General features: G+C 40.1%; 1 protein-coding gene across 6 annotated transcripts in view; it reads left to right on the top strand.

The window, feature by feature from the left end:
• Positions 1-26,433, top strand: part of SETD7 (SET domain containing 7, histone lysine methyltransferase) — a 155,881-nt gene that overhangs the window by 115,884 nt on the left and 13,564 nt on the right. For all 6 annotated transcript variants that reach the window (XM_072621084.1, XM_072621085.1, XM_072621082.1 and 3 more), the window contains 5 exons: positions 2,209-2,410; positions 11,715-11,901; positions 22,481-22,562; positions 24,024-24,141; positions 25,021-25,178. In XM_072621084.1, the coding sequence (XP_072477185.1) occupies positions 2,209-2,410; positions 11,715-11,901; positions 22,481-22,562; positions 24,024-24,141; positions 25,021-25,178 (747 nt within the window). The remainder of the gene's footprint in view (positions 1-2,208; positions 2,411-11,714; positions 11,902-22,480; positions 22,563-24,023; positions 24,142-25,020; positions 25,179-26,433) is intronic.

The following is a 26,433-nucleotide window of genomic DNA, read 5'->3' as shown; positions in this document are numbered from 1 at the left end:
AGTTGCTGGATCCTCTGTAAAATGAAGGGGTGGGATCATTTGGCCTCTGAGGTCCCTTTGTGCTCTAAATCTGAGATCCTTGGCTCTGGGCATTCTCCCTGGCTGCCCCCCGTGTCTGGAATGTTCTCCCTCCTCCTCTCCAAGTACTGACCTCCCTGGCTTCCTTTGAATCTAAACTAAAGTTCCACCTTCTCCGGGAACCTTTCCTAACCCTTCTTAATGCCAGTGCCTTCCTCAAATAATTATTTGCTATGTATCCTGTATATATACCTTGTTTTGTATATATTTGTTTGCATGATGTCTCCCCCATTAGATTGTGAGTTCCTCAAGGGCAGGCACTGGCTTTTGCCTCTTCTCGTATTCCCGATGCTTAGCACAATGCCTGGCACGTGGTTGGCACTTAAATGTTGACCATTGATTGATATAAATAATTGTCTCTTCGTTAATGCCACACTTTTACAAGAGTAACACTTATTTTTTTGGTAACCTAGTATCAGACACTCAACTGATTGACTCTGTTCCATCAGTCAGCCAGCACTTATTAAGCACTATGCTAAGTCCTACAAAGTGAATGTAAAAACACAGTCCCTCCCTCAAGAAGCTCAGGTTCTAGTGGGGAGAAATAGCCTACTGGCTACATACAAGATATAGCCAGGATAAATGGGAAGGAATCACAGATGAGGAGAGGGTAGGGTGTTGTGGAAGGTGAATCTTGAAGGGAACCAGGGGACAGAAGTGAGAAGGGAAGAGCATTTCAGGCATGAGGGATGGACAGTGAAAGGGCACAGTCCAGGGAGGAGAGTGTGAAAGGAAACAAAAGTAGGTCAATGTGGCTGACTCAACGTGTAAGAAGACTGGAAAGCTGGGAAGGGCCCAGTGGATTAATGGCTTTCAAAGCTACATGGAGAATTTCATAATTGGTTCTGGAGGGTAATAGGGAGCCACTGGAGTTTATTGAGTGGGGTGTGGTGATGACATGATCAAACTTTCACTTTAGGAAGATCACTTCAGCAAATGAGTGGAGAATGGATTGGAGTGGAGAGAGACTTGAGGAAGGGAGACCAATCAGAAATAATGAAGGGAAAATAAAGGAGGGAGGGGTGAGGGTGGAGATGAGGGGAGGATATACTAATTGTCCTCTAAAGGGCCTTTCCAACTCAATCTTTGATCCTCTCTAGGTGTTTCCCTAAGAATATTTCTAAAATGCATAGCTTTTGTTCATTCAAACTGGCTTTCCCACAATTAATCCAAGTCACTAAAGATTTCCTGGATTGTATGGGGATGAGAATTTTTTTTTTGTAAACTAACTGTAAACTAACTCTTTTTCAGAGACAAGTACATACTAAGCATTTCTTCTGAGACCTTATACTTATGTGCTCTGACTTTCTGGAGTCTAGGTGTGTTTGCAAATTAAATAATATATTTAAAAGTGTTTTGCAAATCATAATACACTGTACACATGTGAGTCATTATTATTAAGAAAGTGGTAAGGGAGAAGAATGCTGTAAAATGTGTATGGTAATCGTTGGTAAACTTTCTCTTATCCTGGAGCAACGACTTTCAAACCCTGTCCTTCTGGTTCAGTCTGGGATAGGCAATATTCTTTATCTCTCCCCCTTCCCCCAGACCCCTCCATCCCTACTCCCACTTATGTTGACAAATGATGCTCGGATTCCATGACAAATCTCTCCTAGAATCAGAAAAGTCAAGAATTATTCATTTATGCCCAAACCAGAAATCTGGACATTTTCCCATGGTGAATATCTACATTACAAGAGACCATATGTAATACATTGTAGGCAGCATTTGGAAGATAGTCGGGAGCTATCCATGGACTCTGGACACATTTAAAGTTTAGAGATGGTCTCAGTTTTTCCCGGTCCCTTTCCCCTTCTCTTGACTTTACTCTGGAGGGAAAACTCAAAAGACTGCAGCAGAAACCAGGAGGTCAAGAGCTAAGTCTATCCCTCCATTTCTAATCTTAGTTATGTGATCAATTGTATCTTCTCTGATGACCCAGGAAAATTATGGGGCCTGTTTTGAATTTAAGCACACATACACATAATTATTGAACACACACACACACACACACACACACACACACACACACACACACAGTTACTGAAGAGTTGAGACTGGAGTGAAGTTGATGCAGTCCTAATTTCTATAGAGGGTTGAACCCCTTTTCTCTCTCTCTCTCTTTCTCAGCACATTGGAAGGGTATTATGTGGACGATGCCTTGCAAGGGCAGGGAGTGTACACATATGAGGACAGAGGAGTCCTCAAGGGCACCTATGCAGATGGAGAACTGAATGGACCTGCCCAGGAGTATGACTCAGATGGGAGACTGATCTTCAAGGGACAATACAAAGATAATATTCGGCATGGAATTTGCTGGATATATTACCCAGTAAGCCTTGTGATTGTTAATTTCACTAAGAAATAACTTATTTTAATTTGATTTTTATACATTTAATAACTAATAAACAGACCAATGTAATATGGTTCTACTCCAGACCTTGAAACATTTACTATTTAATACTTTTAACCTGTATTTTAACAACAGTATACTAAGAACTAACAATTTCATGAGTGTGGGAACTTCTTTTGCCTGTTTTAGATCAAAACTGGTCTGTAAGGGTCATAGAGGTTAAGTGATTTGCCTAGGTTCCCACGGTTAATACGTGGTTGAAGTCAAATTCAAACCCAGTTCTTCCTAACCAGGCAGCTAGATGACACAGTGGATTGAGTACCGAGACCAGAGTTCAAATCTGGCATCAGACACTAGTTGTTTGACCCTGGGCAAGTCACTGTAACCTCTTTATATTATACTACCATATAATATAAAATTCTTAGCAAAGTGACTGACTTCAGCATTCTCTCTACTTTACATGTCTCATACATGTAATTTTAGGAAAAAATGTCTTATGGTAACATGTATTAGTCCTTTTATTTCATAACTAATATAATGGCCAAAACTCAATAGACTTTTCATCCTCTGGCCTGGTTGGCATTCTGGATTTGCCTCTATTGGGGTGAGAAAGTGAGAGTGACACATTCCATTATTGTTACTGTCTCTGGTGGACCAGGGATAAGCCTGAGATTTTCCTTTTTCAAGTTGCCTCATTCTTACTGCTTGCTTTTACAAGGTCCATCCTAGGTCTCATGGAAGGGCTGTGTGACAGTTGTGTGTTTCAAAGAATTAACATTCATTTGGCCTTCAGTGATTTGAGAGAATTTCTTGGCATTGCTTGAGACAGATTATTAGAAACAATAATTCTAGGGTGTGGCCAAACCAGGCAAGAAATCAGTGCTCTAAGCTGTCCTGTCTGGAATTTTCTGATACCTCAGCTGCATTTGGTGACTTTCCTGAAAGCCTTTCAAGTGAACAGATTTTGGAAAACATTTATCTTAAAGTTTATTTTGTCTAGAATTTGAATCTAAATGAAATCATGCCTTCATTTCATCCACAGGCTGGTATTTCATGATTTTTTTATGAGAAAATTCACTCAAGCACAAGTAATAAGATTGGCAGCCCCTCCTCAATCTATTTACATACCACCGTTCCTCTAAGTTGTACTTCCAGACCTGGAAATGGGGATAAAAGAAAATGACATGTGAGATAGCTCTGTTAAAAAAAAATTAAATAACTAAATAACCAAAACATTCACAGAGGCGTGGAAAAATCCAGCCTTCTCAGGAAATAAGTAGCTTTCATTGCTAGCCAGACAGAGGATACCAACAGACATTTATGTAGCACTCTGTGATTATGGAATGCTGCAAGTATATTATTTCAGGCAATCTCACAACAGCCTAGTGAGATAAGGAAGTGTAAGTATTGTTATCACCATCTTATAGCTAAGGTTCAAAGGAGCTGAGTGGTTTGCCGCCTTCTAGAAGGCAGCTGAGTCAGGACTGAAATCTAATCTTTTGTATCCTCTGTCCACTGTTGTACTTGGGATGCTCTTTCCTAGATATTGGAAGGTTTTTCTGATTGCAGAACTTCATGAGGTCAAATGCAGACTTATGGGTGGCTTGTAAAGCCCTTCCCCAATGGTTCCTGGCCATTTTTAACATTGGATGCATTACTCTCATCTCCACCCTCCACATTACAGCCAAATTGGCCTGCTGTTTCCCCATACATGTTATTCTGTGTCTGATGTCCCTGCCTGTACACTGCCCTTCCCCCAGGCCAAGAATGATCTTCCTCCTCACTGTTGCCTGCTCCAACCTCAGAACTCTAAGTACCACCTTCTACCAAAAAAGCCTATCCTGTTTCCCTTAGTTGCTCATGCCCTCTCCTAGGAAGTTATTTTGTATTTTTACTGAATTGCTTCTTTCCTCTTTCCCAACCCCACCTCACAGAATATAAGCTTTTTAAAAGCAAGGACTAGGTTGTTTGGTGGGTTATTGGGTTGGGAAGGGGGAAAAAGGAAGGATTCCTCTGTACCTAGCACAGTGTCTGGCACTTACTAGATGCCGAATAAATGTGTGGTGAACTAAATAGGTTCAGTCATACGATTTAGAATGAGTTGAAGGCACCTGAGAGCCTTCATCCACTCCTATCTATATGTTCATTTTATAAGTAGAAAAAAACCTGAGCCCCAGAATGGTTAAATGAATTGTCCACAATGATTAGTGAGAAATAGGATTGAAATCCAAATCTTCTGACTCTTTAGTCAAGTATCCTTAGTGTGGGAGATGTTTGCCAAAATCATGGAAGATATCTTTAATGATACAGCCTGGGTACCTTGGTCATGACTCATTGGGCTAACAGAGCTGATAAGATTCATTTTTTTTTAATTAAACAAACATTTGCATAATATCAGAAGAACCAGAATTTAAGATGGTAGTGCCACTGTGATATTCATAGCACTTACAGCAACTATGAATAAGCCGGTGTAATTCTGAATTGTGAAATATAACAGACTCTCCACGTGGAAGGCAGAACCAAAACATTTATTTAAACACCAAAAAGCCAAGTCCATCATTGCAACAAAGAAATCAATACGCAGTAACAATGCATGGGGCACCACCATCCCCAAGCCTTTCACCTGCTAGGGCCTTCCCACAAACAAACACTCACAGCTGCCTGCTTCCTTTCTCTCTCTCAGCTCTAACTGCTGTGTCCAACTTCCTCTCAGCTGTGCTCCACCCTTCCTGTTCCACCTGTTCGGCAAGCTTCCTCCACTGCAGACTCAGGCTTCCATGTGACTCAAGCAGGTCACAGGGGTCTATTAATGGATGATAAAGCTCTTCCCATTATACAAAAACACATTAACAATACAAAGACTATCTCAAAGGACCAAGCTGTCCATTTATGTGGTGCATTTTTTTTATCCCTAAGGCAAAGAAAATAGAATTAGTAGGATGAATACTTTTATTTAAAAGTAAATCTATAATGTTTTTGCATCCCATGGTGCCCCTGGTCCTTCTGTTGTTAAAGGCAATTATGTGGAAGCTAAGTGCTTTGGGGTTACAAAAAAGAATAAGGCATACAATACTTGCCCTCATGATGCTTATTGTCTGCTAGAGGAGATAAGAAATGCACACAAGTAATTATTTGAATAATTTTAATTATAGTTCATGTTTGCTACCCAGAGCTCTACTCTGATGCCTTATTATGGTATGGAGTTTGCTCTGGGGTCCTAAAAGTTCTGTCAGTGGAGCATAGTTTCTGATAGATTCCAGGATGTTGGGAAAGGTCTGAGTTTGTTTCCCAAAGACCAGTCTTGCTAAATATAGAGGTCATTTGGAGATGAATTCTTTGGACATGAAGAAAAGTGCAAAATTACCTCCGTCCCTCCCACATGGCCCCCTTCCTCTTCTTCAGGGGATAGTGACAAAGTGGTGGAAAGGGGGCAGAGAATGCTAAGAATAACACTTTTTAGTTAGTGTATAAACTTCCTGCAGGGTGGCTAGGTGGCACAATGGATTGAGTGCCAGGCCTGGAGTCAGAAAGATTCATCTTTGTGACCCTGGGTGAGTCACTGAACCCTGTTTGCCTCAGTTTCCTCATCTGTCAAATGAGCTGGACAAGGAAATGGCAAGCCATTCCAATGTCTTTGCCAAGAAAACCCCAAATGGGGTCACGAAGAGTTGGACACGACTGAAACAAGTGAACAACAACAGACTTTAACTTGGCTGTTGATTCTCCAAATGTGAGATCTCTGTCCAGTGACCAGTGAGTGAACAGAACACTCACAGAACCAGATCAGACTAATCTTAGCATTCTTGTTTTAAATGAAACCAGAAGGAAACTGCAGCCAAAAGGGAAGGTAGTTGGCAGGTTTTTCTTTTAGTCAAATAAAAGAGTGGGCAGAGTCTGGTTTATCATATATCTGAAGGTATCCAGAAGCACCATCACATGAGGTATTTGGTCATCTCATTTTCCAGCTCTCATGATAAGCATTTGCAAAAGAACCATTGTGAAAATAGTTGTAGGTAATGCATTAACATCTCTTGCAGGGGATGAACATGTAGAGAAATTCTAGGAAGAACTTGGTAATGCCCTCCAAATGAAATTAGGCTAGGAGGATCCTACTGAGAGCATCACAGAGGTAGCCCTGGAAGGGACCCTAGAGGCCATTTAATACAATCACCCTTACATTTAGCTGCAATTTCCTGCTAATTTCATTTGTAACAAGAATGTCAAGATTGATTTGATTTGGTTCCTGCAGTGCTTGCTCCATTCATTCACTGTTCATTGGACATGAATCTCACATTTGGAGTATCAACAACCAATTACAGTTTTTAGAAGTCCTATAAACTTTAGCATTCTTAGAACCCTCTGCCTTCCTTTCTCCCTCTCTATCACCATCACTGCAAAAGCAGAAAGGAGCCATGCAGGTCTGGGGCCATCTTGCACTTTTTTTCATGTCATGATTGCTGTGGTTAAAGGCTGAGATTTTATGGATTAAATGAACTGAGGCCCACAGAGGATAAGTAATTTGTAAAATAAGTAAGGATTACACAGGGAAAGGTGCAAGAGAGGTAGCTAGCATTCTTTCCACTGTATAATATCCAGTGACTTCGATGTAAAGTTGACACTAGAAGAGTATAGAAAGAGAAAGATGGCAAACCATGGATCAAGAATAAGGAATGAAAGAATCCAAAGACTTGTGAATTACACAGATATCTCAAGCTTAAGCCTCATGAATACTTCAGGAAAAGAGCCCGTGGTCATTAGTTGGGGCCAACGTAGAATGACCTCACAAAAAATTAAATGGATATTTTAATAAATAGGGAACAGCTCATTTTTGAGGTGATAGTCATTGCTTAGTCAGATATGTTTTCAACTACCAACTTGTTAGGGTAAAGATCAAAATGAATACGCAGCTAGAAAAAGAATGTGAGAAAGTCCCCAGGTGCAACTGAAACAATTCGATTTTTGTGTAGTCAAAGTTATTGACAAAGAAAAATGGGCTGTGGACCACATTCCATACTGAAGTTTAATTAATATGAAGATATGTGTATACACACATAACTATATAAATATACACACATATATACATACACATATACACATATATGTGTGTATGTAGCAGCTAGGTGGCACAGTGGCTAGAACACTGGGTCTAGAGTCAGGAAGACTTGAGTTCAAATTCATCCCTAGATATTAACTAGCCGTGTGACCCTGGGCAAGTCACTCAACTTCTGCCCCTCGGTTCCTCATCTATAGAATGGGGGTAATAATCGCACCAGCCTCTCAGGGTTGCTGTGAGAATAAAATGAGATAATATTTGTAAAGTGCCTAGCACAGCGCCTAACCCATAGGAATTACTGTACAGATGTTAATTATCATTGTCATCAGAAGAAAAAGAAGACCAAGAAAGTAAAAAAAGGGCCTTAATGAACACTTGCCAAGGGAGGAGAGGTAGTAACCAAAAGCACCACTAGCTTAGAATATTAATTCATCTGTAAAATCTCAAGAAGGAAGAAGATGGAAAATCATGCACAGTATCCCTTATTATGGACAGCTAGGTCACACAGTGATAGATCCCTGGGCTTGGAAGGAGGAAAACTGATCTTCACAAGTTCAAATCTAGCCTCAGACGTTTTACTAGCTGTGTGACCCTGGGCAAGTCATTTAACCTTGTTGGCCTCAGTTTCTTCATCTGTAAAAATGAGCTGGAGAAGGAAATGGCAAAAATGCCAAGAAAACCCCATGAAGAGTTGAACATGATGGAAATGACACAACAACAACAAGGTCATTTATTAAAATGGAAGTAGGGGAGGGCAAAACCAATGTAAAGAAAGTTTGGGCAGATCTTTCTAGGCAAAATTATCCTGAGGGAGTTGAAGGATGAAAATTGTGAAAAACAAAAAGAAGGAAAATGGAAAGACCAGCAAGAGAGCTTTAGAAAAAACCTTTCACCACCAAGGACAGTAAAGCCCCAACACGTGGACTCCAACATCACAGGTATATTTGTTAAGACGGTAAAACGAGCATTAAAGAAAATAAAGATGGAAAGCAACTCTATTGGACCTAGCATACCTAAAGGAGATCCAAGCTGGAGAACGTTTTGGTCCATTGGGTTTTTCTTGAGACAATGTGGTACCATGGAATGAGTGCTGGATTTGGAGTTAGAGAGCCGGGATTCTCTTAAACAAGTCACTCATCCTCTCTGGATCTGTAAAAACAGAGGATTAGAGTAAATGACTAATGATATTCCCTTTCTGTACTAAACTGATGATATTACGAAGTTTGGAATTCTCATACAAGTTGTTGGGGGTGGGGGGCAGTCAGGTTGTGACTTGCCCAGGGCCACATAAGTGTCTGAGGCCAGATCTGAACTCAAGTCCTTCTGACTCCAGAAATGGGGCTCTATCCACTGCATGACCTAGTTACCCCAAGTTTGGGGTTTATTTTTAATAAAGAAAAGATAAAAACTTTCCACTTTCCCTCACAAAAACAGAAACATCTAGACACCATCCAACTAGACAAATGCGTAAATAAGAAGTAGGTGAAAGTTTAAGTCAAAAGATGTCCAGAACATGAGCAGACTTCTCTTTAAAAACTGTATTAATGACATTCATTCGCAAAGAATTGTCCAAGGAGCCTGAGTGCCTTACCAGTCCTTGCCTCAGTAATCTTCACAGCTCTCCTGGAAGGGAGGCAGCGCTAAAGGTGTTATTATCCCCTTTTGTACTGTGCTAATGTTTTTGGTGTAATTAGGAATAAGCTAGCAGGGAGGAAAAATCATAAAAGATGTTTCTGATGCATTTGCAGAACATAAAGAACATTTCATTCCAAGGAAGTGTTATGTTTTTCTAGAGTATTTGAAAACCTCTCGGTGTGAATGATGCAGAGCAGACCTTCTATTTATTTCTTCTTGCTGTTTTTCCATCACTGGCCCTAGTGGGAGTACTAGAAGTAACCCCGTGCTACTTGACAGAAAGATCTTTGGGTATCAGAACCTTCGAATTAGGGGAAATAACAGTTTTTGGAAGAAATCATGACAGAACTATGGTTTATATCAAAATCTCAGATCTTTTATGTATTCCTGCCATTTTTAGTTATACTAAAAATATCACTCTAAGAACTTTATGGATTAAAACACACATAAAATATAGACCCCTGTGACCCAGACTGCTCATTATTTTTTCACTCCTCACTTCAACGGGGACATCACTTCTTATGCATGTGTACTTACATTGGAGAGTATCTGGAAGTAACCTGTGCCCCAGATCCTCCCCACAGTTATCTTTGAGGGACAAAAGCATTACCCATGTGAAATAGGCCCAAAACCAAACCAGCTCCTCCACTGGAATAGGGTGAAGGAAGAGAATGAAAAGGAGATGGAGGATTTCGTTTGTCTTCCTCCCAACAGGATTATGTGCTTATGGGTTAACAGTCTCACAAAAAAAATAGAAAATGAGTCTAAAACCTCTTATGCTAGATGCCTTATCAAAAGCAAACAGCTCCATTTCTGTAAAATGGCATTAGATCGAGAAGTACTAAGTTGGATCTTGTATTAGGTTCCAGTTACATTCTTTCCTTTAGTTTAGTAGAAAGAACATTGCATTTGTAGTCAGATGACCTGGGTTCAAGTCCTGGTTCTGTTCCTACCTGTGTTACCCTAGACATCTCTCTTAGCCTCCTAGGGCTTTAGTTTCTTCATCTGTAAAATTAGCAGTTATGGCTTAGATGGCCGTCTAAGATCCCTTCAAGTCCTAAATCTATGATTCTACAATCTTCTCGGCCCTTACCTCCATGGTTTGATAGATGTGGGGAGAGGGAGGCAAGAGAAAACTAAGCAACAGAATAAATCATCGCCATAGACATATGTTGACTACCAAAGGATACATTTTTCAACCACACCTACTCTCAAAGATAGACTCTTGGGTTACAAAGTGGTTCTTATCAGCCGCTATCAAGAGTGCAGTCACACAGATGAAACCACAGATCTTTGAAATATGGAAAAAGAACATTATAGTTATAACTTATTTTAATGTAAGTATACAGATGAATAATATCAGAAAAACTCATAAATGGACACTGAATGGACTAGAATAACAAAAAAAACCAAAAGGTTGAAGCTTGAGGACTTAAGATCCCACTTACTCCCAATAGTGGAGCAGCTAGGTGGTGCAGTGGATAGAGTACCAGTGCAGGAGTTAGGAGGACCTGAGTTCAAATTTCACCTCAGACACTTGACACTCCCTAGCTGCGTGACCTTGAGCAAGTCACTTAACCCCAATTGCCTCATCCTGGGTCATCTCCAGTCATCCTGATGAATATCTGGTCACTGGATTCAGATGACTCTGGAGAAGTGAGGTTGGTGACCTGCACAGCCCTCCCTCACTCAAAACAAAGTCAAGTGCAAATCATGTGATTGTCTCTCTAATGGTATGGTCTTCTTTGGCAGTGAAGGATAAACACACATCTCTTGGCAAAGGTGGGGAACCTGTAACATAGAGACCACATGGCCTTCTAGGACCTCAGATGTGGCCCTTTATTTGAATTCAGTCAAAGGGCAGCACTTGAGGACCTAGAGGACCACATGTGACCTTGAGACTGCAGGTTCCCCACCCTTGCTATGGGTGCCATTAAAGGGCCGCACTTGAGGACCTAGGGGGTCACCCCTGCTAGAATTTGAATTTTCCTATTCACAGACAAACCATGTTAGGTTGTAAGTGACTTTACTAAAATTGCAGCTCATTTTTTACCTGAGCCAGATGAGAACTTTGAACCTCCCCATCTCTCTGCCAGGCTTCTCTACTCCTGTACCCTCTTGCATTCTTATACCTACTAACACTTAATATTTTCCAGTCATATGTACTTCAGATGATGAATTGTTTGTTTCATTTTTAAAGGTGCTTTCATCTTCTGAGTCCTTACAATGTCATTGTAAGAACTATTTGTTGTAGTTTGGTCATTTTTCTGTCATGTCTGACTCTTTGTGGTCCCATTTGGAGTTTTCTTGGCAAAGATACTGGAGTGGTTTGCCATTTCCTTCTCCACTTCATTTTCCAGAAAAAAGGGTTAAGTCACTTGCCCAGAGTCACACAGCTGTGTCTGAGGCTGGATTTGAACTCAGGTCTTCCTGACCCCAGACCTGGAGCACTACCTTCTATGCCACCTAGCTGCTCCTTTAAGGACAATACTTCATAAAATTAGGAATAAACTGGGTAAAGGAGTGGATGAAGAAATAGCTTGTTCTTATCATGTCTCTATATAATGTTTCTTGTTTTTTGGTTTCTCCCACCAGGATGGAGGTACTCTGGTAGGTGAAGTTAATGAAGAAGGAGAGATGACTGGAGACAAGATAGCCTATGTCTACCCTGATGGAAGGACCACAATTTATGGGAAATTCATAGATGGAGAGTTGATAGAAGGAAAATTGGCTAACATGTCAATTGAGGAAGGAAAGCCCTACTTTGAACTGGTACCAGGAAGTAAGTAAACTTTTGAGTTTTTAACTCTAATTTTAAAGTTAAAACCAAAGTGGTGAGGTTTGTCCCTGTGTATTTTGTAAGTATTCTTCACTTCCATCATAGATTCCCATCTGAAGAAATTTTTTTCATAAATCAGTAGTGTTGGGGGATTATATTTAGAATAAACTAATTGATTTTTGAAGTTGTGTAATGTAAAGAAATTATAGAGAGATTAGGCTCTGATTTGTGGTGGAGTACAGGGATGGAAAAAGAACTAGCCTTTTCTTTTTTTTCCAACCAGCCCAGTCCTTGTGATTTGCATATAATAAAGGAGGTTGTTTTATGGGATTAGGTAGAAAATAGTTTCCTTACAGGATGAATGAAAAGCCCAAGATATAGTGTCTCAGGCTAATTAATGATCAATGTTATTAATTAGGCTAGTTGGTAAATCAGTAAATTGATGGTCAGTGGTCTCTCTGCATAACCAAAGACAAAACCATGGAGATAACTGAATGCTTAAATTCCTTTGGAAAAGGAGGTACCCCTGACTTGTGAAAGAACAATTAATGGAGGTGAACATATTCATAAGGATTTGGGCTAAGAATGTGATTTAATCATGAGACTCAGTTATCCCCAGCATTCTGGAAAAAGGAATCCATCTCTATCCAGACCACTCTGGCTGGTTTTCTCCTTCATGAGCTGGATTAGCCTAAACTCCAGTGGAAGGGTGTAAGCCATGCGCTTTATCCTTTAGATCTGGAATGCATCTAGATTAGATTCTGTTCACCCTCCAAACCTAAGTAGTCTTCTAATTGGTTGGAGTCCTGCCCAAGATAGAGGAGTATTTTCCCAGAGGATTTAGACAATCTCATCTATCAGCCTTGTCCTTCAGAGACTAGCTAAATGACCTGTAGGGGCTGGTTTCTAAATGAGGAAATAAAGGGAAAAAACCTTAATCCTAATTTAATAACTGAATTTTAATATAATAGAAAAAAGTCACTCCTCTCACTCCCCACAATTTCATTTAATAATAGTCCCCTGGAGATACTTGCCCTTATTGAGCAAAGAACTAAAATGGGCTTTGGAAAAGTTGGGTGAGAGTTGTGATTGAAGGAGTCTAAGGAGACAGTATAGGAGGGAATTCAATGAATGTACACAGATGATTTGTAGATTGATAGTTCAAGTGAGCGTTTATTAGCTGCTCATTATGTGTCAGACGTGTTAGGTGCTAATGAAACAAAAGCAAGTAAGACAGCCTTCAAGGAGCTTAATGAGGGAAGACCACACAAAGGGGAGCTGAAAAGCAAGGGAGAGAGGTAGAATTCAGGGGGCAAAGTGGCTGGCAGAGAGGAAGAAAATAAGGCTGGAGAGTTGGGAATGAAGGGAAGCATTACTGAGGTTCCTTTTGAAATAATGGTCTGAGTAGCAATCACTAGTCAGGAGAGTGGGACCTCAGGGTAGAAGTATATCCAGGGTGGGAGAGTGGCTGTCAAAGAGAAGGGGAAAAAAAAAACTGGAGAGTTGAGTCAAGGTGAGGAGCATCTCCTGCTTTCTGTGACCACGCTGGTTAAGAACATTATAGCTCTTAGATAGAAGAGCTGAAGCCCCTTTCTGTAGAGCAGATGCTTACTTAACTACAGCATTCCTCAGAAGATGGTGGACAAAATGTCAGGTGGACCTTCAGATAGAAACTTAGCTAAGGATTAGGTAAGGACCAGTAGAAGACTGAAAGACCTGACTCCCTTCTGGGGAGAGGCTTATTAACCACAGCATCCCTGGTGTACGGCCACAGAATATCAGGTGATTCTGAGAATAACGAAGTAACAAAAGGTTAACTGAAGTGGAGGTGTGACATTCAGTGGACAGAACTGGAAACAAAACTTAGGAGGGACCAAGCTCAGTAGATAGACACTGATGATATTATAGGAAGACTTTGGTAGTTCTACAGCTTTATTGGTGTAAATTGTTCTTCCATGTCTATGCTGTGGCCATAAGTGTACTCTTCCATATCTGTACCCCTTATGTGAGTCCCATCACATTCACTCTTCTCACTGTCATTGTGTGTATTTATGGGAGAACAAGTTCCAAGTTTAAGGAAGGGATATTATGTTACTATACTCTTTCATTTTTTGCCTTTTTGCTTTGAATTAAATGTATCCTCCACCCAAGAAAAGTAAACATATTAGTAGGGACTTGGAAGTATAGTTAAGAGAGGATTCTGACCCACAAACCATCTAGAACCTGAAGGTAGCTTTCTGAGAGTCTACAGGTGCTACTGTATGTAACATTTGTGCTGAACCATCTTTATAGATTAAGTGTATTGGGAAAGACAATAATAGTCACTTGTTATCACAGCCAGACAGAACATGCTTCCTTTGAGGAGTGCCTTTCTGTGCCCTACTAGGCGACTGTAGCTATACAGTGTGGTATACTGAGATCAAATTGCTTACATATTCACCAACCAGGCATAGATTATGAGACTAGAAACAGGAAACTGCTACAGTGGAAAAAGAAAGCATATGGAAAGAAGTTTAGAGTCTTAAAGCTGTCAATTCATAAGAGGAACTATTCAGCTATCTCGGTTCATAGTATAATTAAAAGTAATGCCAGGTCCAACCCTCTCATCTCCTACTCAGTCCTTTGACCATCTGCATGCTTGTCCAAGATACTGAGAACCAGCTCTATAGGCTGTCTAGCCTATTGTATGTATATCATAGTCTGGATAATCTGCTTCCACTGGCTAGATGTGTGACCTTGGGGTTTCCTCCTTTGTAGAATGAGGGGGTTGGAAGAGGTGATCACTTAAGGTCCTTTCCAGCTCCAGACTCTGAATTTTGCTGTTCACAGACAAACTGTGATAGTTTTTAAGTGACTTCACTACAATTGCCTTTTCCTTCCCTTTTGCTTTTTCCTGTATGCATCCTTAGACCGAACTCTAGTGATCATGGAATTAATTTGAAAGGCTCTGCATTGTTCTAAGGCTTGGTAAATCAGCACAATGCCATCTGAAGCTGTAAATATCTGGAGTTATCTCACTATCCATAGAGAATCCCTTTTCCATTTGGACTTTGCACTGGACAGTGTCTATGACAGTGTGGCAAATACCTTTGGCTAGCACATAGCTCCCTGTTTTATCCCTCACTTGGTATCAGAAGGTTATTCAGCAGTTGTCTCTACTGTTACATTTTTTCATGGAATCTTGTGTGATTTAATATATGCATGATAAGTGTTCTTTGTTGAATGAAAGACTTTAAGGCAGCACTTTGTTCTTCCCTATCAAATGGCTTTTAATAAAACCATTAAGCACAGTGGGATCTTACATTCTCAGCACCTTCCAATCAATTGTGTGACTATATAAGTATGGTCTGCTTTCATGTGAATGACAAATAACCCAGTCTAGTCTATTTGCTGTGTTGGGCCAGGATGATCAATGCTAAAAGTAAAAAAGTATTTCCAAGAGAAATGCTAATAAGAGCTAGAAGCAAAAGAAAGGAGCCTTCTGTGCTCACCATCAGCCTTGTCTTCTCCCTTCTTTTTTCCCCTTTAATGTTCAGATGGAGGTTAATAATATAAATTTAAAACTTCACATGGGATGCATCTGTATAGTAACCCAAAAACAAAAAGCTCAGAAAGGATCCTTTGATGCATTCTTGTGAAATGAAGAATAACAGAGAATACAGCTTTGGAGTTGGACTTTGAAGGATTGGGAAGATCGTTTTGATAAGTCAGGAACAAAGAAGGGGCATTTCTGGACTAACAAATGACATGAGCCAAGAGGTGGGAACCTCTGCACGTTTGGCGAGAGAAGACTGGGTGGTCATTTAGTGTCAGATTATTGGACAGGCAGTGAGGAGCCACTGAAAGTGGCAGGGAAGCAATAGCATTAGAACCTTGCATAAGGAAAATTAATCTGGTGGCAGACTGAGGGACAGACTGAAAGAGGGATTGACTAGAGTTACGGAGACTAATTAGTAGGCTTTTGCAGTGATCCAGAGGAGAGGCAATAATGGGATAAACTAGGAGGGGTGACACTAAGAACAGAGCAGAAGGAATGAATGTAGAAGATACTGAAGAGTAAGAATTGTCAGGACTTGGTCATTGTTTGAAGGAGAAGGACATGGCCAAGATAAGTGAGAGAAAAGTAGTACCGTTAATAGAAATAGAGGAATATTTATTTGAGCAGTGCAAGATGACAATTTTATCTTTAAATATATTGATTTTAAGGGACTGACAGGACATCCAGGCACAAATATCTAATATTTAGTGCAATATTAGACACAAAAAACCAAAATGGAGCTTTGAGAAAAATGGCTAGAGATGGAGATTCGGGGATCAGCTGTTTTTTACTGGTACTTGAAGCAGAGGGAATGGATGGAATCACCTAAGGATAGATGGGAGAAAGTAGAAGAGCACAAAGAAAAGCAAATAAAAATCATTAGAAAAGGTGGAGGGAAAAATCAGGAATACAGTTATATGTTGTAGAAGAGTCAAGATGGCTAAAAACCAGCAAAAGCCTATTGGACTAGTGATTAGGACAGGGTTGGTGGTGTTGGAGAAACCAGTTTTAATAAAGTGATGGAGATGAAAGATAGAATATAAGGAATTTAAAAGTGAATCATTAGTGGTAAAGTAGCTAGAAACAGCAAGTATAGTGTGTAATTTTTTTTGAGGTTATGGTAGTAAAGGGAGGAAGCACAAAAGGTGGTGGTACTTTAAGAGGAGGGTAACAGGATCCAAGAAATTTTTTTTAATTAGGTGAGGTAATAAAAGCAAGAATTCATAGACTCACTGCATGCTGGATCTAGAAAGGACCTAAACCTGACTTCATTCATTTTATAGGTGAGGAAACTTTAATTTGAAGGAGGGAAGTGATTTCCTGGAATAACCAATTTAGAGCCAGAAGGGACCTTAGAGGTCATCTCCAAAGTCATTGTCCAGAACCTCTGAGTGAGTCCATGGCAGAGTCAGGACTTAAGTCCAGACCTTCATACCTGATACCATGCTGATGAACCAGGGTTCTGGAGAAAATGAATGGGGTTAGGATTAAAGATACAAGTTAGCCTTTAAAAGGATGAGAGATCTTTCTTCATTTGAGTCTGGAGGAAAGAAGATGGATAAAAAGAAAAATTATGAGGTAGAGAGGAAATGAGATGAGGGAGTTTGTGTCACATGGCCTCAATTGTCATCCCAGTGAGGTAGGAAGCCAGGATATCTGCACAATGAAGGCATGGGTTTAGGCGAGCTGAGGAAAAGAGAAAAGGTCCAGAACAAGTGCTGGGAGAAATGTGCCAGGGAATCTACCAGAGAGAGATGAAAGAAGTTTGGAGCAACGAAAAGTGAACAGCTGAACAATGGGAATTGTAAGGGATCCAGCCAGAATTGTCTCGATGCTTTCCAGCAATGCTTTGCAGCTCCGAAATGTGAGCAGTGAGGGCAGATGATGGGGATTATCTAAGCCTAGGAATGGAGAACCTGGACAGACCAAATGGCCAGAAGGCTCTGGGGAGGGCATTGTAAGAATAACTGAACCCCTTAGTTGCCAGTACTGCCTCTCCCTCAAATTATCACATATCAACTCATATGCATACATGTTATTTCTGCCCAATAAGATGCAAGTTCCTTTAGGTTAAAGAGTGGTTTTTTGTTGTTTTGGTTTTTTTTTTTATATCTCCATTACTAACCCAGTCTCTTAGACAGAGTTGGGTCTAAATAAAATCTGGGTAAGTTGGTAAATGAAGCCAGAAGTAGGCTTAGAGTTTGGGAACATTGGGAACAGTTGAAGGACTAAAAGGGATTATTAAGACAAGGCTGTGAAGAAACTGGACAAGGTTGTGGTCAGAGAAGTGAAATTTGACATTCAAAGTCTTGGATATGGAACAGTCCCATATGATAATAAGGTCCTTGGTGTGGCTATGTTGGTGGATATTCTGAGTAGAGAGAAAGTGGGGAAGTCTGAGGCCGTGGCATTAGAAGGCAACGGAAGGGTGGAGGACATTTGAATTAGATGCTGAGGAACTATGTGCTTTTAATGAATTGTTTTCTGGCTTTTGATGTTGGAATTAGGTCCATATCCTACCTAATAGAAAAATGAGTTAAGCAACAGTGGGAAATTCAGGGACATCCCAGGATCCTGAAAAAGTTAATTTACCTTGCATGAATAAGTACTTTATTGCCAGAGACTGTTTCACTCAGTAGGTCTCCCAAGAGCAGTGGTTTTCAAAGCATATTCTGGAAAAGGATGTTCTACATTGCATTCTAAGTCACCCCTTCCCTTCGCAGTATAGTGGAAAGGTAACTGCATTTGGAGTCATAGGAACTGACTTCAAATCCAGCTCTGTTATTTATTGCCCAGAGCTCAGTTTTTCTCACCTGTAATATGAAGGCCTTGAGTTTTATAACCTCTATCATGATCCCTTTGAAATCTAGAGGCAGCATGATAGAGTTTAAAAGGGCTAGACTGGGAGTCAGGAAGATCAGGTTTGAATCCTACCTGAGACACTTACTAGCTGTGTAACTTAGGGCCTCAGTTCCTTCTCTGAACTTCAATTCCTTCATCTGTAAAATGGGGATAATAGTACCTTGGACAGCAAGTCAGTCAATACTTACAGAAATTAATTCAGGCTATTCACTGGAAAGTCAAATACTGAAGCTGAAGCTTAAATACTTTGGCCACATGATGAAAAGACGGGACTCAGTAGAAAAGACTGATGTTGAGAAGGATTGAAAGGAAAGGGGTATGACAGAGGATGCGATGGAAATAGTGTCATGAAAACAACAAACATGAACTTGGACAGACTTCAGAAGGTAGTGGAGGATAGAAGGGCATAGCATGCTATGGTCCATGGGGTCACAAAGAGTTGGACATAACTGAATGACTGAGCTACAGCGTCTGTAGTATTAGATGATGGTGGTGGCATTGTTATTGTTTGAAATCACAACAGTAGAATTAACTTTGTAAGTGGAAAGACAGAGTGAAGGGAAGAAGGAGAGAGAGAGAGAGAGAGAGAGAGAGAGAGAGAGAGAGAGAGAGAGAGAGAGAGAGAGAGAAATACTAATAAAATGCACTGGATTTGGAAGTAGAAGGCCTGGCTTTCATTTCAACCTAACTTTCCTGGGTCTGTTTCATTTTTTGTATATTGAGAGAGTTGGACTTGACTGCCTCTAAGATCCCACGCTATTCCGATGATCCTGTGATCATCTATGATCTATAAGAAATTATGATCTTATCTGTGACCATTGTAGTTTGAATTGTTGAAATATGACAAACTCCCCCATTTTTGTTTCTGCCATGAGTTAATAATTAATTTTTAATATTTAATAAGACTCATCAGAATGTTGTCCAGCAGGTGATGAATTTTTGAAGCCATAGCCTTCTAGATGTCCTTCTAAAGTGAGGGTGTATTATGACAAACATGGGTGCTGGGAGTCACCACCCTGGTGAAATCAGATCCTCAACACTCTGAAGTATTCAGGAGCAATAAGAGGTGGCATTATTCACATCTTGCCAAAAATAGCATCATTCCTCTCACTAATTCTGGTGAGGGTGGAGTTCTCATGATGGTTGCTGGGGACAAAGGGGAGTGGTTGGCAGGGTGAATTCTCCAGAGTGTTTTTGTCTGTAAATGTGGTATGTGAACTCAAAGTTCAAGAATGATTGCTTGCTAGCATCTGGCCCAGAGATAACTAAAAATTGCATCACCAAAAACTTTTTGACAAAATATTAGATTTATACACTTCTATTTGAATAAAGCAAATTCAAAAGCAGAATGATATAAGATAGAAGAAATATGGTAACTGACAACTGTAGCAATACACAAGGTGTCCCCAAAATCTTTTTTACTTTTTAAAAAATTTGTTTATTTTTAACTTTCTTTTTTTTACTCTGAGAAGGTAAATAAGATGATATCAATTATACATGTGAAATCATGCAAAACATATTTCTATGTTAGCCACATTGCCACAAAAAAAGTAGATAAAGCAAGAAAAATATACTTCAGTTTGCACTCAGAGTTTATCAGTTCTCTCTCTGGGGGTAGCTAGCGTCATCTGGAATCGTCTTGGATCACTGTAATCATCAGAGTAGCCAAATTTTTCACAGCTGGCCATCATTGCAACATTGTTGTTACTGTATCCAGTGATCTCCTGGTTCTTCTCACTTCACCTTGCATCAGTTCATTTAGATCGTGCCATATTTCTTCTGAAACCAAACCCCTCATCATTTCTTACAGCACAATAGTATTCTGTCATAATCATATATTACAACTTGTTCAGCCATTCCTCAATTGATGGGCATTTCCTCAATTTCCAATTCTTTGCCATCTCAAAAAGAGCTGCTATAAATATTTTTATACATATAGCTCCTTTCCTAGACCTAGTAGTGGTATTACTGATCAAATGATATTTTATACCCTGCTGGACATAGTTCCAGATTGTTCTCCAGAATGTTGGACCAATTCCCTACTTCACCAACAGTTTATTAATGTACCTGTTTTCCCCTTATCCCTTCCAACATTTGTCATTTCAGAGTTATTTTAATTTGCCTTTCTATAATCAATAGTGATTGAGAGCATTTTTATATAACTATAGATAGCTTGGATTTCTTCTGAAAACTGTCTTTATCCTTTGACCATTTATTAATTGGGGAATGCTTGATATTTTAATGAATTTGACTCAAAGATCCAGGAGAACTTTGTACACAGCAACAACCACAGTGTGTGAGGAATTTTTCCCATTACCTGTATTTATTATTTCCCATTTGTATGCAAAAACAATTCTCATCATTTGTTCCTAAAACTTTTGAGTTCCAACTTCTCTCCCTTCCTCCCTCAACCTCATCACCATTGAGAAGGCAAGCAATTCAATATAGGCTATATATGTGTAGTTTTGCAAATGACTTCCATAATAGTCATGTTGTGTAAGACTAACTATTTCCCTCCATCCTATCCTGCCCCCCATGGCCTGTTTTTTTAAAGATATTTTCTTTACTATTTTTTATGCCTCTTTTATCAAGCTGTTAATTCTTTTTTCATAATTTTCTTGCATCATTCTCATTTCTTTTCCCAACTTTTCCTCTACCTTTAATTCTTTCAGGAATTCTCCCTGGCCTTGGGTGCAATTAGCATTTTTCTTTGTGACTTTGCTCATAGCTTTTTTCACATTGTTTTCTTTTTCTAAGTTTATGCCTTGGTCTTCCCTGCTACTGTGGTAGGAATATCTCTTAATGGTCAAGTTCTTTTTTGTTTGCTCATTTTTCCCAGCCTATTTCTTGATTTTGAACTTTATGTAAAAGTTGGTCTCTGCTCACCAGAAAGTGGGAAGGCTCTGTTCCAAGTTCCAGTCTATTTTTGGGCTGCTGTTTTCAGAGCTAGTTCCAAGGGGGGCGGGGGGAGGTTGTCTGCAAGTTTTGGGTATGATCTTTAGAGAGATGTGGTCACTGCTTTCTTGGTCTTTATATAGAAAGGATGCCTGATCATCCACAGCCACAAGTACTAGCATTCCTCTTGGTTCTGAAATTGTGACTAGGGCCCCTGCTCCCTTGTGACTGATCACAAGCATTCCTCTCTACTCTGGAACTTTGACCCAAAACTGCTTATGGACAGTAGAGTTGCCAATCAGTGCCAGCTACATGCAGTACCAGCAAATAGTTCCCTGTATTCTCTTTCTGACCAGTTGTCTGACTCCCTTACAATCTCTGGTCTGAGAGTTCCCAACACTGCTGCTGCTGCTGCTGTTGTACCCTTCTCCAATGTCCACTGCTGGTGCTCTTGCTTTACCCTGGGCCTGTGCCCACTGTGGTGTTGTGGACCTCCTAAGTTGTCTTAGGCTGGATAAATGTCTCCCTCTGACTTTTGTTGGCTCTGCTGCCCCAGAATTCAACTTGAAGCATTATTTTGAAGTGATTTGAAGGGGATAGTTCAGCTGGATCCCAGTCTGTACTTCACCATCTTGGCTCCACTTCTTGTATCCCAAGTCTTAATGCAGTTTTAAACTGTTCAGCTTGATTTAAGAGAAAGGCAGGGAAGAGGTTGTCTGTTGCTACCTATTTAGTTGTCTATTCCAGGATGATTGACCCTGTATAAAAAGATGTGTATTCTGCTAAGCAACATAAAGTAAATAGAAATCAGCAGAGAGTTTATTGAATAGCTTTAAACTGCACTAAGATTTTTGGGACATGATATTATGATGTTTTGTATTGAAAACAATTCTTTATTTGAAGTCCAGAGGACTTACGTTCCAATTCTGGGTTAGTCACATACTGCCTATGTGACTTTAGGCCAGTCACTTGAAATTTCTGGGCCTCAGTCCCCTCACCTATTGAATGAGGGACCCTCAGTATATGGGCTCTGAGGTCTCCTCTCAACCCCCTCTGAATCTATGATCCTTTGATCCCAATGACCCAAGGAAAGCGAATGGATAGACCATCATGTCTCTAAATGCCTTACGTTTGTTTTCTGTTACAGGATTTTTTTCTACTTTAGGGCATCACTTGGTATCATTTTCTTTGAAACATTTTACCATTTGTTGTGTTACTGTGAAAGAAATTTAGCTATTTTTAATAGCTATATGCTAATAATGCTTCTGCCTGGGTTTTGTTTTATAGGTTCTGTGTACCATTTTGATAAGTCGACTCCATCCTGCATTTCTACAAATCCCCTTCTTCCTGATCCCTATGAGTCAGAGAGGTGGGTTGTGTTTTCTAAATTCTTTAGAATTTTAAAGTGACTTTCCTTTCACTTATCTTATATGTAATAGCTCTGGAGTTTGTACTAGAGCTGTACGGCGGTATTCTGTGTGATTGACTTTACTCATTCATCTCATAGTCATGGCTGCTCTTTACACAACACTTTCAAGTTTCCAAGTACTTCCCCTGTGATATCTCATTAGCTGGGAGGCAATGATGCAAGTGTTTTTGACTCATTTTATGAATGAGGAAACTAGGGTCCAGAGATGTTAAGTGACTTAATATTATTATTATTATTCAGTCTGTAGTAAGCATTTATTAGGCACCTACTACGTGCCAGGTGTTCAGCTAAGCTCTGGGGATGCAGAGAAAGGCAAAAGACAATTCTCACCCTCAAGGATCTCACAATTTAATGGGAAAGTCATCTTGAAAATAACTATGTACCAACAAGACAGAGAAAATAAACTGGAGATAAATCAACAGAGGTTATGCCCTACTGCACAATGCCAGATGTTTCCTCTTTATTTCAGCCTTTTTTAATATGAAGTACTTAGTGAATATGCCTTTATCAACTCTGCCTTCCATGTTGTCATTTAGAAGTTTAATTCCCAATTAAAATGATCATTTCTTTTGAGCATTAACAAGCTAAAGTAGGGCTTTTTTAAGCTTTTGAAAAGGTTTTCCTTGGGAATTATAGAAGGGAAAGTAGTGTTAGTAAACTGGTGAAAAACTTATATTTACCAAAAATATAATACATCATTCTTAAAAAAAAAAAAAAAGCAACCTATAAATTTCAACACAGTATTGTAAGGCCTTTTGAAAGATAATCTCTTCATTCTCAAAAGAGAACTGTCTTACACTTTTTCCCAGTTGCCAGGCAAAAAGGTTTTAATTAGGTTTTAATTTTTTTTCAGTCATTTTTGGCGTCCAACTCTTTGTGACCCCATTAGGGATTTTCTTGGCAAAGATACTGGAGTGGTTTGCCATTTCCTTCTCCAGCTCTTTTTACAGATGAGGAAACCAAGGCAAATGGTGTTAAGTGACTTGCCCAGGGTCATTGGAGGCCAGTCTTCCTAACTCCAGGCCCAGCACTCTATCCACTGGGTCACCTAGCTTCCCTTTAATGTTTTATTGATACTTGAAAAAACAATTTTTTTGGTATCACTCTCACTTTCCAGTAATTTGACTTGTCCCCTAATAAGACCTTTCCTTCTGCCAAAAAGAAAGAACTGAGCCCATCTCTTGGGTCTGACAAAGTGCACACAACATTGCATCTCCATCTTAATTACTTGCATGAGCCAGGGGAGAGTAATACATTTCTTCCTCAGTGCTTGTGTCCTTTCCTAGCCTCCATCATGTAAAGTAAGACAGGCAGACATTGTGGATAGAGGGCTAATCATGCTATAGAGGGCTCCAGACCCACTTGAAGCCTCATCTTAGCTTTTCTTTTGGTTCTCTTTAGGGTCTATGTTGCTGAATCACACATTCCCAATGCTGGAGAAGGACTGTTTTCTAAAGTAGCAGTGGGACCTAACACAGTTATATCATTTTATAATGGAATCCGCATTACACACCAAGAAGTAAGTGTCACATGGAAAGAGAAAATCAGCTGCTGAGGCCAAAGGACATCCTTGGGAATAACCACAAGTTCTCTGGTCTCTCATCTCACAGTAACGGCCATTAGAAAGATAAGGAGAAAAAAGTTGATTGCCTTTTGGGGAAAAAACATCGACCTGGGCCTCCATTTCCCAACTGTAAAATGGGCTTACATTCCCTGCCCTTGCCTCTTTTACAAGTGTGGGCATGTATCAAAAGGGAGCCCATGCCCAAACTGGGGATCTAGGCTGAGAACTAATTAGAAACCTAGCCCCTTTTCTGCCTCTTACCCAGGTTGACTTGAAAGTTCTTAATTCAGCATCAAGGTGGTGAAATGATTTATATGAAGCATCCAAAGGGATTGTAAGAATAGTGTGTCCATTAAAAATAAATAGGAATTCTAACAGCTGGGAAGACACAACTAAAGCAGGTGATTGAGAAGGATGGGAGAATTTGAAGAGAGACCACAGACCTCTTAGGACATAAGGACCTGTGGGGAGGAGACAGAGAGCCCTGGACATGGATATCTTAAGGTGGCTGCTGGGGTGGTGGTCACTATCTTTTAGCTTCCTATTTTAAGGTATTTTGCTGACTAAGTCTTAAGTCCACTTAAGACTTCTACCTACTAAAGCTGTATCAAGACTTATCACTGTCCTCTAAATTTCAAGTCCTGGAACCAAGTGCTGGTCCCCCTGGCCTTGTGATGGCCCTGCTTATATGCCCCTGGGAATGAGAGGGTGCAGGGGTAGATACTCCATCACTTCATCAACTACAAAGCTGTAAAGACACACATGTAAGCTCTTTACGTTTCATGGAAGAAAATTAATAGCTCTGTGTTGGTGATGATATGGTTTCTATGAAAGGTGGATGACAGAGACTGGGACCTTAATGGAAACACACTGTCTCTTGATGATGAAACGGTCATCGATGTGCCTGAGCCCTACAACCACACATCCAAGTACTGTGCCTCCCTGGGACACAAGGCTAATCACTCCTTTACTCCGAACTGCATCTATGACATGTAAGTACGAGCTGGAGGTACCACGGAGATGCTGATTCTCTTGACCCTGGCACATGAGAGACCTTCCAGTGAAAGGGAAGCATGCAGATCATTCACTAGTGGAGCACAAACTTTGACAGGCTGCTTGGAGTCCTGGAAAGACTTGATTTGGAATCAGAAACCCTGGGTCCAAATCCTGGCTCTCCTCCCTCATCCCTATGTGACTTTGACTAAGTCACTTATGAGCCACCTCATTCTCCTCATCTCCTAACTGGTGGAGAGAACAGGATGTTTAACTAGAAGATTTTTAAGGTCCCTTGAAGCTTAAAAACCCTGTAATCCTCATCTACAAGAATAGAAGTTGAGCAGACGAGAATGCCAAGGTCTCTCAGCTCGAAACCTTTTGACCATTTTAACAAACAAGCCAATGTGTGACCTGGATGAGGTGCTAGATGTCCGAGTGGCAGTCAGAGAGCAAATGGCAGTGAGTGATTGTTATGTTCTCTGTCTTTATCTGTTCCCTAAGAGCTTAGATATTAGGCAGACATGGTAGCATGATAAATTATTTTTGAGAAGTAATAGAAATGACTGAAATGTGGAGATGCTACATTGGAAAGAATTCCAGCTTTAGTTTATTATTATTTTAATATCATTATTTATTATTTTATCAGTAACAACAATACCTAGCTTTTATATAGGACCTTAAAGTTTATGAAGTGCTTTACCAATATTTCATTTGAACCTTATGACAACTCTGCAAATATTATTACCCCCATTTTACAGATAGGGAGACTGAGGCTCAGAGAAGCCTTGAAACTTTTGGCTCATGCCTGTTTTCAAAAGACAGGTCAAAAAGACATCCAGGCAGATTGGATGTGCTTGTCTGTTCTGAAAGAGATAGCATTTTCCAAGCACCTGAAGAATGTCTCTCCTGTAACTAAGATGTGGTATAAACATTGCTTGGGCCCAAGCTTTCCTTTTCCTTCACAACTGATGACAAGTATTGGAGGAGGGATGAAGGGCAGGTGTGATACAAAATGGTGTGGGCACCAGCATTGTCCGCATCTACACAAAGCCCAGAAACAAAGCTGGGCAACCTCATGATGGTGAGCTTGAGGCAGCTCTCTTTAAGATCCACCAATTCTGGGATTCATTGAAAGGGCAAAGTTGGTTGTTTTGTTTTCCCACAGAAGTAGAGGGAATGTAATGTGAAGTATGCTAACGTTCATCTCTTTACCTTTGGCCGAGTTATACCACAGGATGGCTACATGTCAGA

The sequence above is a fragment of the Notamacropus eugenii genome, chromosome 6 (genome assembly GCF_028372415.1).
Source record: "Notamacropus eugenii isolate mMacEug1 chromosome 6, mMacEug1.pri_v2, whole genome shotgun sequence".
In the NCBI taxonomy this organism is placed as follows: Eukaryota; Metazoa; Chordata; class Mammalia; order Diprotodontia; family Macropodidae; genus Notamacropus; species Notamacropus eugenii.
The sequence above is the reverse complement of the archived record's forward strand: the minus strand, read 5'-3'. Positions and strand labels throughout refer to the sequence as shown.